Genomic DNA, 11,697 nt, shown 5'->3' on the forward strand with positions numbered 1-11,697 from the left:
TTGGCCAAGTCATAGAGTATTTAAAAAATAATACCTGGAACAGACATTGGTCCCATTCCCATGGACTGCATGCCGGGTATACTCATTCCGCTTGGTCCCATCATTGGCGAGTTAACACTGTAACGAAACACAAATTATTCAGATTCAGAAATAGTTGACAAGCTGTTAAATAAAATGGTTTTGTCAAAAGTTACCTATGTGAAGGCTCTCCAGGGTCTTTAGGGCTGTCTGGAGCGTCCATTGAATTTTGTTGGTCCACTTTGATATGTTGTAAAAGCTTATCTAAATCATCGTCTATTTTGGAGTCGTCTAGATCCATGCGGACATTTTCCTGAAGAAAAAGTTTTGGCAAATTAGAAAATAGGTATTAAAAGTCACCAAGTACTCTAAATAATGAGATATTGGATAAGGTAGGTATTGTTGACAAAGTGCTAGAAAGTTCTTTCTATCTTCCTGAAATCGATAGCTACTAGAACTCCATTGGAATAAAGCAGGAGAAGGTTTGTGGAGTAACATACGCCACAAAGCATCTCTCTCGCTTTTTTCTGGTCGCTTAAGACAGGCAGTTTAGGACTGTCATTGGCTGAAACGATGATGATTATCGTCCACTTACCTCCATTTTAGGCGGTTTGAGGTCGATGCCCGCGAATATATCGTCGTCCATGTTGTGATTGGTGCCCGTACTATTGGCGGGCGGAGCCACTGTGTGTCCGCTCCCGGAAACGCCCGTGGAAGTTGGTTCCGTAGGCGATATGAGGTCACCTGGGTGATAAACCAATATGTGACTAAACTGTAGTATCGTAAGAGCTGATCTTGTTTAGAAATTAATAATAAAATACAAAAGAGTACACAACGTATTAATTTGGTTTTAATACATAATCGTAGAAATGACGAGATTCTATGCCTATATTTTTATTCCTTTTGTGTAAATACAGCAAACAAACTTGTCCAACTTTTTCTTATTTGAATGAATAACTTTTAAGGTGTTATCTAACCTTATCATCAAGTCAGGATCTAATGAAGGCTATGAAGTAAATGGTTAAGTTAATTTTACTTACCTCTGGAAATAAGCGTGCACATGTAGGCGTCATGCGAGAACACGTCCCTCCGAATTAGTTCGCCAAAAAGATGCACTAGATTGGCGAACTGTTGTCTATTGCCTGGAGGGGCGTTAGGGCTCTCATCTGAAAGAATGATAGAAGACAAATAAGAACTTTTTCAATTCATAAACTATTACAACTTAATTACAAAATAATCACAGACAGTAAAAAAATTGGATGCTTTTTATAGACTTTTGAGATCTTGATTACATACCTAATACTGGTGCATCGTTGTCGAGGAATCGCAACAGAAGGTTTTGGAAGATGGGTGGTCCATTGTATAGTGCCGTGGCAGAGCTTATGGACTCTTTATCGTCGGAACCTGTAAAAAGCATTTGTTTGTGATAGATCTCAAAATAAAATTGATTTGTACAACAATTTGGTTTGAATGATTTAAATTAGTACACTTAACAGTAGACAAACTACAATAGCACGCTACCATATCATCAGTAGACCGCTACACTCACCAGTAGCGCGGTTGCTCACTAATAGCGCGGTCACTTACCACTCACCAGTTGCGTGTTAACTTCCTAGTAGGTCCATACCCTCACCAATAGCTCGGTATTGTATCATTAGACGCAGTGGCGGGGCAAGACCTAAATTTGATGTGGGCAAGACAGATTTCGCGAGGCCTTGTTCTGTGGCGACCTGAAGACGGATTTTATAAAAAAAAAAAACGGGTCTATTCATTGACAGTTTCTGATTTCTTGATTCAGTGATTATTTTTAAAGGAATATTGCGCCAAAGAATAATGTTCGTCACTTAAAACCGTATTGTTGCCTGATTATGGCTGAATTTGTTTGGAAAAAAATATTTTTTTTTAACTACATACATTGTTTAGCTATCAAGAATTTATATTTAATAGTCAATGTATGCATTTATTGTCGTATTGTGATATTGTCATCTCCACCTTGTATACATTTTTTCAAAATTTTTGATGCGCGAGGCCCCTTGTTCCGCGAGGCCGTAGGCGGTGGCCCACGTCGCCTACGCCTTACGCCGCCACTGATTAGACGCGGCAGACTCATCAGTAGCGCACTCACCAGTGGCGTGGTGGTCGTGCTGCTGCAGCAGCTGGTGTTGTCTCTTGTCCAGCAGCGCGGCGGCGGCCTGCGCGCGGTGCTCACCCCAGCGTGCGCCGCAGACTGCCCATTCGCAAAGGACCTTTACTACTGCGTATGAGCATGCCCATTCCTGGATAACAAATAATGTTCAGAAGTGATCATCAGGGCCTACGCTAAAACTTGCGCGGGTGCACGGAGCGGACTCCCGCTAATGCCTGTTCCGTCCCCTGCCTCGCACTGCCGCGCGTGTGGAAACCCGTTACGCGTACGATTTTTCAATATAGATGCGTGCGGGCGGCCGCGTGCGTTTTAGCGACACGTGACGTTAGACTTCTCTAGCTCTATTCAATACTGCCATGAACAATTTTTTTTATAAAATATGTCCAGCAGTGAAACGACGAAAATATGTAGGTACATGTCTCAATATTTTAATACAGTATAATGCGGGTTATGTAAAAATTACCATTATTTTTTTTAATCCGAAATACGAATTTTTAACGTACTATAAAACTAAGTATAACACTTCGAAATCTGCAGCAGAAAATAAGAATAGGAGATACAATGAATAAATTGTATGAAAAACATAACAGTAGAGTTATTTTCACTTACTGGATCTTTGGTGTCAATGTTGGAGTCTTTGGTAGGCGGCGTGCAGTTGGCGAACACTTCTTTATACAGGGTGTCCAAGTTATTATTCGGGTCCACGCGGTCGAAGCAGTGTCTGTCGAGCGCTTCTAACACTGCCAGGACTCGAGCTATAAAAGAAAAAGACGGAACATTAGAATATAAGAAGTTCAAAACTCGATTCAATTTTGTGTTGTTAGCACTACCTTGTGAACTCGTCTGCCATTTATCTGTACACCATTTGCTTTCAGCTTTCTTACTTCTAGCAGCAATTTCTTGCTCAGCTTCGTATACCTATAACAATTCAATTTAAATAATCTGCAGTCACACAAACACCATCGTCAGAAAAAATCCGCCTATTTTGGACCGATCACAAGCTAGTTTAATCTATTCCTATTTGAATGAGATAGTTTAGTTGAAGTGTAGATTCATACTTTAGAGTAATTTCACAATACCAGCCCAAGATATTACTTACCATTCGCCTGTGTTCCTCAGTGATAATGGAATCCATCTGTGGCATCGGCAGCGCTGAAGGCGGCAGCGGCAGTAGATCCAGCGGCGAGCCTTGTAAAGAGGAGCAGCACCCAGACCATACCATCGCCGTGGGACACTCTATGCTGATTATCTAAAAAAGAGGGACAGTGTGTAAGTTTGTTTTTAGGAAGTAATCTCTGCAACTACAAAAAGGATTGTAAAAATCTAATCATATCTATAAAAGCGAAAGGTCACTCACTGATTCAGTGACTCACTCACTCACTCATCACGAAATCTCAGAAAATACAAGTGCTAGGTATGGGGGTTCCTTTTAGAACTTAGGTGCTAAGACGGGATTTTGCAAAATTCAACTCCTAAAGGGGTAAAACGATATCCACGCGTACGAAGTCGCGGGCGGCCGCTAGTCTTTCACAAGTAGAACTACTGGTTTGTAGGACATTTTAGTATTCAGTTTAAAGAGAGGTTTAGACTAGCAATAAAACTTGCAGAAGTTGACTTCCGCAAGCTGTTTACTACTGTGTAACAAATAGCTGTGACAAGCCAACTTCTGTAAATGCTATTGCTAGTCACAGTTTTTCGTCAACAACATACCTGCAAGATTGTACCCAGTTGTATAATGACGTCTCTGTGGTACAAACAGTTCAGTATCTCCCCAAAACCCACTTGCACAGGGTTCAGAGAAGCCGTTATAACTGTCGTTAAGGTTGTCTTCTGGTCCCTTGGCGGAGACTCTTGTTCTTCTTTTACTTGGACGTCCATTGGCTGGCTAGGGTTTGGGGTACCCATTGGGTTAGGAGTCCCCAAAGGGTTAGGTGTCCCCAAGGAATGGTTGGGGTTAGGAGTCCCCATTGAGTGGTTTGGATTAGGCGTGCCCTGGTTTTGGTCGGCGGGGGTGGCAGATCGCTTGATCTGTGATATGTTTGGTTTGACATCGCCATTAGTCTCGGGTGCTGGTGACATAGGAATTGTACTTTCTGTAAAACAAAAATGTTTATTAAATGATATGTGATTGGGCCGCTAACTGAGCTTGTTTTTGAGGTATACAAGTCACGCTAGGTTTTTCAAACAAATTAACTTTGAAGTAATAAAAGGCTTCTTTGCTAAAAAATCTACTTTGGAGTCAATGCTGAGAAAGAGAAGCGCAAGAAACACAGTCACTATTATCAGCATCCTTTTCCAGTATCTAAGGACTTACCATTGGTCCTTTCAGGTGCCTTAGTGAACAGTGCAGGCTGGTTTAAAGTTCTTAGAGTGCTCTCAGAGAGAACTGAGCAGATGGCGGCCGCTTTCTTGGCGCAGGTAGCCGCTAGCCGCCGCGACAGGCCTTCGCAGCCCACAAACTCACTCATGTGCTGAAGCGCTAGCGGCAGGAATAACCTGTGAAAGAAAATATACACTCACTTAGACCTTTGCACGTAGGTATACTCCACGACGACGAGTTTGTGCTTTTACCCACTGTCCATAACTTTTTTTATTATTAACTCTTACATAATCAAAACAAAATGTGTTCGTCATTTTCGGCATGGAAGCAAATGAGGGAACATTTTAATCTGCGGGGAAAACTATTTAAAACAATGTAAATAGGAATGATAGGCAAAGTTTATTTAATTTAATAATTACCATATTTGGCATAATTACCTTAAAATGCCGTCATCCGGAGCTCTCTTGTCCAGTAACTCAATGATCCACGTCAGGAAGTCGTGTCGGTCCAGGAGACCTTCGTCCAGTAGGTATTTGGCGAGGCGGCAGCAGTAGTTCCATAGTTTGAGCGCTTGCCGCCAGTCAGGGCCCTCGCCAGAACCGGGCGTAGATGACCCTATACCCAAACCTTTAGCAAACACAAATTATATGATACTGTTTTATATTCTTCTTTTTTAACTATGGCATAGACCATGGATTTTGATGTTTTTGTTACAAAAGGTATCAGATTGAATCTGATCAAAATAGTTGTAAAATCATTTTATTCTGAGATGAGAATTATCTTTATTCACCTCTTTCTTTATGATAGTTACAATCTTTTTGCATAAAAATTACATATGTTCAGTGATTTAAGTTTAGAAAAGTAACAACAGCTGTTGGGTGAATTTGTGTACATTATTCCAATGAGGATCAGTACTGTTGTAGAAAATTCAATAAAACTAGTATCTACGTTAATCTTTAAGACATAAGAAAGATATGTCTTTTTGAATTATCCAAATCGGACCATTACTTACGAAGATATTAAGTAATAAACATAGGCCGTTTTTGCCGCTAAAAGTCAACGTACGCAGGGCCGCGTGACGTCATTATATCCGAATCGAGCGCAGCCGGCGTACTAATGGGATGGAAAATATTTTTTTCCGGCTAAACTATCAGTTTTAGAAAAAAACTTTTAATAACATTTATTCTTCAAAATAAAGTAACCTATCGACCAGTAATTTTTAAAAATAAAAAATGTGAAAAATAAGTATTGCTATGTCCAAAAACCACATTTTCATAGGATTCGATGCAATGCGGAGACGCGGTTGGGGTGAGTGTAACTTAATGATTGTTTGTATTGAACATAATAATACTTAATATGATGCTAATACCCAGTTTCTGGCCTGGGGGGGGGGGGATAAGTCATACCCAGCTTATAGCCTAGGGGGAGGGGCAAGCCTTACCCACAATCGCGTCTCTGCGTGCCATTGAATCGTATGAGCGTATGGATTTTTTGCGTTATTTTTCACAATTTCCATTTTTAAAAATTACCTATCGATAGCTTACTTTATTCTGATGAATAAATGTCATTACAAGTTTTTCTCTAAAACTGATAATTTGGCTAGAAAAAAATATTTTCTATCCACGCAGTACGCCGGCAGCGTTCGGATCGGATATAATGACGTCATCGTCCCCGCGCCGGGCGGTCAGTGAACTTTTTTAGTAATTTGGCCATAACTTCGTCAATTTTTGTCGTAGAACAAAAATTTTTGCACTGTGTATTAAGGATTTCTTAGCTCTATAAATCTGCATTCACAGCTAAAAATCGAAATGATCCTCATGATAACAACAAGAATTGTTGTATCTAATTATAATTTCAAGCACTGAGCAGTTTTCTTGACTAGATGATCAGCTAAACTAAACAGTAGACATGTTAGTAAAAATGACCAAATCAACACCTGTGTTAGCACCACCACATACCATTAGAGTTACCTGGGGAATGCATTGAGTTTGGTACTGTCGAGTTTGGAGTGGAACTCCCTGGGGGGTTACCAGACGAATTGTGGCCTGGGGTGCCTTGTCCTGTTAGAAAAAAATCATATTATGTACCTCTATGTTACATAAAATGTCTATTAATATGCATGAACATATATTTTGGTAATACCTGACTGTGAAGGAGGAGTTTTGTCTGAAAGATTTCCTGTATTGGAACTCTGGTAGTATTCCGTAAGTTTTGGTATTTGGTCCTTTAGAAATTTTATCAAAGTGGTTGTCCATTCTGAAAATGATAAACGTTAGTGTTAGTTAAAAAAAATTCACTATGTTCAGCTCTTCCTTGGAATGTTAAATTGTTAAAGTTTGTGTGGATGTCTGGATGTTTGTTACTCTTTCACGCAAAAACTACTGAACGGATTTTGATCAAACTTTACAGTATTATCTAAATATGTATATAAAAGGAGAAACTGACTGACTGACTGACAGATCAACGCACAGCCTAAACGGCTAAACGTAGGCACTTGAAATTTGGAAGGGACGTAGCTTCGGTACCGTAGAGGTGCACTAAGAAAGGAATTCCCGAAATTCCCACGGGAACGGGAATTAGCGGGAAAAACGGGATTCACGCGTACGAAGTCGCGGGCGGCCGCTAGTTGTTTATAACCAAGAACAACATATAAGCTATAAATTATGATGATCTGTGACAAACTAAATTTCACACGGGTGAAGCCTCGGGCAAAAGCATATAAAAAGAAAGAAAAAATGTGTGATGAACAACAATAGTTATTTTGTGCAACAAAAATGTGTAGTCTGGTGCTATTTACTGTATTTTGTTATTTTTACCTGTTGTTGGGTCTGGTAGTTGTCTCTTTTTGATCTTTGCTTCGGACACAGCCACTGTGTAAGCAGAACTGAGCTTTATGAACCATGCTGCCCGTGGCATAGATACTTGGAACTCAGTGAGTGTTATGAAAATCTCTTCCTTTTTGTTGAAATTTGGAGCCTTCTTTGCTAGCTGAGATAGTGGTTTGTTACCTATTTAGAATAAAATACACATTAGTCAATGAAAACAGTTTGGAAATTTTATTAGATTGGTTAATTATTATGGTTATTATTTTTTAAAAGATAAAAATCAATTACCTGCTAAGTCCTTGAACCAAGCTTCAATTTGTGGCTTAGTGCGAAGTGTAGCAGGCCAGAAGTTGTCTTTAGGGTTCACCTGTTGTCTTTTGCGGCCACAATCAGGTAATGTGTTCAATTCTTCTTTTTTTGATAGTATTGATGAAAAAAACTGCCCAATCTACAAATTTACAGATATGTCAACTATTAAGTCGTAATTTAGTGTATTTTATTTCATGATAATTGAAAGAACAGCAGTAAATCATTTATGTTACTACACTTATGACACTATCTTTCTTTGCTTCCCAACATGTAAATGTTTAAAGTCTTATTTGATTACAATTCTTAAAACAGTAGAAGTTTGGTATTACCTTGGCTGCTGAATAATTGAAATTTCTTGCTGTTCCAAACTCATCATTGCTTGAAGGTAACAGAGGTGTGGTTGAGAAACCTTGTTTCACGTTTGTTGACGTGAGTTCGTCCTCCTTTTGTTGAGGCTCCTGAGGGTACACGTCCGGGGGCCCTAGACGCGACCTCTTGAGAGGCCTCTTCTCGTACATAATCCCCATTATGCTGGGATTAAATTATCTGCTATCTGGTGTACATGCAACAAAACAAACGGAGAATAAATTACTGGGTATGACGACAATAATGAAAAATTCACCCACTGTTACCTCGTTTCCTACCTTTTAACTAAAGATTATCCAGAACATACATGATTTTAACGATTTTAAACTACAAAAATGTTCTCAAATCTTGGTGTAATCCTGAAAATTTATAAAATAATTTACGAATGCTGACTGAAAGAAATACAATACAAAATGACGTTTGTTACAATGTTGCCATGATAAATTCTAATTACCATTTTTATTAATACAAACCTACCTACAAATCGTAAACAAACTTATGAAAATTCGGAAAAAAAAACTTTCAGTATAAAAGGTTTTGGCCGTAGTAGTTGTAACTAATCTAAACTATTTACATAATTTTATATAAAAAAATCTACCTATCTATCATAGAATCTTATTAATTAATTTTCCCCTATGGTAGGTAAATGAAACATGACATGGCAACCCTTTTTTACTTTTTTTAAACATTGCTAATAATATAGCAAAGGCCTACAACTAGAGTCCAAAAACCGTAAAAGTTATAAAACTAAATTGAAAGTTCAATTCAAATTCAGTGCACGACATCACTATTTAAAAAAATCAGTGTCATCAGCTGTCATTGTGACAATTCTATTTTTCCGGCGTGTTGTTGTAATACATCCAACGAACGAGGCTACTTTTTAAGTGAAAAAGTTAATTTAAGTTTCATTAAATGCCACCTAAAAAGCAACCAGAAAAAGGCGCAAAAGGTAGTGCTAGTAGCAGTAAAGGTAGTGGTGGAAAATCTGGCGGTGACTCAAAAGGTTAGAATTTTACTTGTCCTAGAGAAAAATGATGTTATCTCTTATGATTATTCTCATTAACCGACTTATTTTTTAGTTGAATTTACTGGTACTAAATCTGGTACATCTGGTGGCAGCACGGTAAGTGCTGGAAAATCAGTCGGTGACACAAAAGCTCACAATTTTTTTAATAAAGCAGCTGTGATTCAGCCCACTACTAATGGTATGTGGACTATCGAGGGCTATAAACTCAATTGATGTCGTCCACGTTGCCTTAGTCTCGGTTGGTGTTGGCTGCTAAGAATTTGGGTACTTATTGGGTTATGATAATGGGATTTTGTAACTATTTAGCTACCACTATGTTATTAAAAAACGCCGATAGTGATGTCCCACGTTTCCCGACTCATATGGCTATATCGAGGGCAGCGTCAAGTTTTTAGTGGGTAAGCTCTGCCCTTCTGGCAGTGAGAACCCCATATAACCCACTAGCTGCCTCTGCGACTGGTGGGTATACAAATAAATTTATTTTCCTGACAAAGAAAGGTCTCCAAAGAATATACAACTGCTTGTGGAGAAGACTTACCTTGTATGAACTTCCAGAGACTAAACTTTAAAATAACTGAAAGTGAATTTAATGGGCTTGTATTATTTTCAATTCTAGCATAAACAAACAGTGTGGTAAACCAAATTCTTGGTACACATTTTCATAATTATAAAAATAATTATTTGCCCTGGGCAAGACTTGTGTTAATGTTTAGTAGCCTATTAATGCAAAATTTAATATGAGAAAAAGGGAATGTAATTTGATTGAATGTGTTTAAATATTTCCCTCTAATTTTGTTATAGTTTTAACAAAATTAGAGGGAAATATTTATTGTTGTTAGGCAAAAAAATTTTGGGGCTTTGGGTTGTTGTATGTTGTTTGAAACATTGGGATTTTTGGTGTAACAACATTTAAGCGGAGTCCATAGATTTTTGTGGGAAACATTTAATTTTGACTGCTTCTGATTTTTTAAAGTAGTGCTGGCACCTTTGTAGTTTGTGTTGATTTATGCTTGTTTGGGTCTATTAGTCTCATTCATAAAAATAATGTATTAAAAAAAATAGGTGTGTGGATTATAGTTTTATAAACTTTACTGCACTGGTATTTATAGCTAATTTTTGTGGGGAATTGCTTTTAGTTTTAAGCTCAGAAAATCTGAATTTTCATTAAATTGGTGCACCTAAATGAATAGTGTTTCATTATTGGTTTAAAAGATCCCTAAAAGACGGTGAAATTGGTATTTTTATCTGCTACTTTTGAACCGGGCGGCTTTGTTCGCGTGAATACCGGCCGCATTTCTCTGCTTCTAAAACTACAATTTTTTCCCTAAGTCTCGAAACTTTATGCCAAATATAAAATTAGTTCAGTTTGTAAAATAGACACGAGTAGGTATGTAAGAAACATCCACACACCCATCTTTACAAACTTTCCTTTTGTATTAACTACATAAAATAAAACCTATTTTGTTTTTCATATTTAGAATCTGGTGCAAAAGAAAAAAAAGGTGGAACAGCTGTCAAAGTCCGTCACATCTTGTGCGAGAAGCAGTCAAAATGTTTGGAGGCATTGGAGAAATTGAAGGCTGGTCAGAAATTCCCGGACGTTGCGGCCGCGTACAGTGAGGACAAGGCCAGGCAGGGCGGGGACCTCGGCTGGATGACTCGCGGTTCCATGGTGGGCCCTTTTCAGGATGCGGCGTTCGCCTTGCCCATCTCATCGGTCACGAATCCTGTATACACAGACCCCCCAGTGAAAACGAAGTTTGGATACCACATAATAATGGTAGAAGGGAAAAAATGACTGCCATGGTGTTTGAGTTTGAATATTTCTGGGCGATACTTTTGCTGTTCATAATGGAACGGATATGCTGCCTGCAAGAGCAGTTCGACAGGGACTTCACCAAGTTACCAGACCCGGAGAGATCTAGCGAATCTCTCAACTCGGACCTCGAAGAATTTTCTAATAGAGAGTAAGTTACAATGTTTTATTACAGACTAAGATACTTATGTACCTACTAGTGTTTAAAGTGGTCGTACGTTACGATCTCTAGTTGCGATCACGTAGCACCAAAAGACGTACTGTCGAATGTTGCGGAAAAAGCCGGGATGCGTGCAATGTAGGACCTGATGTTTGTTGTGGAAAGCCTAACTCTGGAGTTAATACAGTTCTGGAACTGTATTGTTTTTACCAACCATAAAGTCTGTCTTCATAAATTTTAATACCGAAACGCAGCACGTCCACAAAAATCTCACGCAATTCTTTCCTTGTTCCAGTGGCGGTTTGAAGATGAGCTTCCTTCGCTTGTGCCGCCTGATGCACGTCACCATGCTGCTCAGCCTCGTCTACTTCTGCAACATCTGTCTCTGGTTCATCATGACCAAGAAGAACTCGCCCAGAACCCTTAGATATACATTCAAAGTTTCTATTCCATCGTCATAATGCAGTTTGATAATAAGAATAAATTTTTGTTAATAAGTGATATGAAATACATGTTTATATTGTTTTTATTACAGATTTTTATTTCTTAAGTATATTTAGGCTTTGACATCCGAAAATCGTGCCGGGTCGTTTAGTATCAAATTTTTTCGACTCAGAAATTATAGTAATATTCATGTCCAGCAAATCTGTTGTTTATCTACACTGATATGTCGTGATATATCACTCAGTTTTGATAAACATACAAAAACT

At 38.6% G+C, this 11,697-nt stretch overlaps 2 protein-coding genes across 2 annotated transcripts in view; one reads left to right on the forward strand and one right to left on the reverse strand.

Annotated features, from left to right (window-relative positions):
• kto (mediator complex subunit kohtalo) overlaps nt 1–8,400 on the reverse strand; it is a 40,323-nt gene extending 31,923 nt beyond the window's left edge. The window contains exons 1-18 of the mRNA XM_028308777.1: nt 8,263–8,400; nt 7,948–8,171; nt 7,598–7,757; nt 7,301–7,492; nt 6,627–6,740; nt 6,443–6,544; nt 4,922–5,111; nt 4,479–4,660; nt 3,875–4,257; nt 3,264–3,413; nt 2,995–3,082; nt 2,774–2,919; nt 2,144–2,294; nt 1,315–1,422; nt 1,059–1,184; nt 614–762; nt 195–331; nt 35–117 (exon numbers count right to left, since the gene is read on the reverse strand). Of these exons, the coding sequence (XP_028164578.1) occupies nt 35–117; nt 195–331; nt 614–762; nt 1,059–1,184; nt 1,315–1,422; nt 2,144–2,294; nt 2,774–2,919; nt 2,995–3,082; nt 3,264–3,413; nt 3,875–4,257; nt 4,479–4,660; nt 4,922–5,111; nt 6,443–6,544; nt 6,627–6,740; nt 7,301–7,492; nt 7,598–7,757; nt 7,948–8,145 (2,659 nt within the window). The 5' untranslated portion in view covers nt 8,146–8,171; nt 8,263–8,400. The remainder of the gene's footprint in view (nt 1–34; nt 118–194; nt 332–613; nt 763–1,058; nt 1,185–1,314; nt 1,423–2,143; nt 2,295–2,773; nt 2,920–2,994; nt 3,083–3,263; nt 3,414–3,874; nt 4,258–4,478; nt 4,661–4,921; nt 5,112–6,442; nt 6,545–6,626; nt 6,741–7,300; nt 7,493–7,597; nt 7,758–7,947; nt 8,172–8,262) is intronic.
• Nucleotides 8,401–8,821: 421 nt separating this feature from the next.
• Nucleotides 8,822–11,516, forward strand: LOC114355716 (peptidyl-prolyl cis-trans isomerase NIMA-interacting 4). Its single transcript, XM_028308689.1, has 4 exons — nt 8,822–8,987; nt 9,064–9,189; nt 10,490–10,978; nt 11,283–11,516. Exons 1-3 carry the CDS (start codon nt 8,897–8,899, stop codon nt 10,807–10,809), a joined length of 537 nt encoding a protein of 178 aa, XP_028164490.1. The 5' UTR covers nt 8,822–8,896; the 3' UTR covers nt 10,810–10,978; nt 11,283–11,516.
• The last annotated feature ends 181 nt before the right edge of the window (nt 11,517–11,697 follow it).

Source organism: Ostrinia furnacalis, unplaced genomic scaffold (genome assembly GCF_004193835.3).
Source record: "Ostrinia furnacalis isolate ACB-3 unplaced genomic scaffold, ASM419383v2 OfSCF2491, whole genome shotgun sequence".
NCBI lineage: Eukaryota > Metazoa > Arthropoda > Insecta > Lepidoptera > Crambidae > Ostrinia > Ostrinia furnacalis.

What these genes read in the sequence shown, in the direction of transcription:
- LOC114355716 (XM_028308689.1), top strand. Translation starts at nt 8,897, where the DNA reads ATGCCACCTAAAAAGCAACCAGAAAAAGGCGCAAAAGGTAGTGCTAGT. An exon ending in ATCTGGCGGTGACTCAAAAG is followed by an intron (nt 8,988 to 9,063) that starts GTTAGAATTTTA and finishes CTTATTTTTTAG; the next exon opens with TTGAATTTACTGGTACTAAA. An exon ending in GATTCAGCCCACTACTAATG is followed by an intron (nt 9,190 to 10,489) that starts GTATGTGGACTA and finishes TTTCATATTTAG; the next exon opens with AATCTGGTGCAAAAGAAAAA.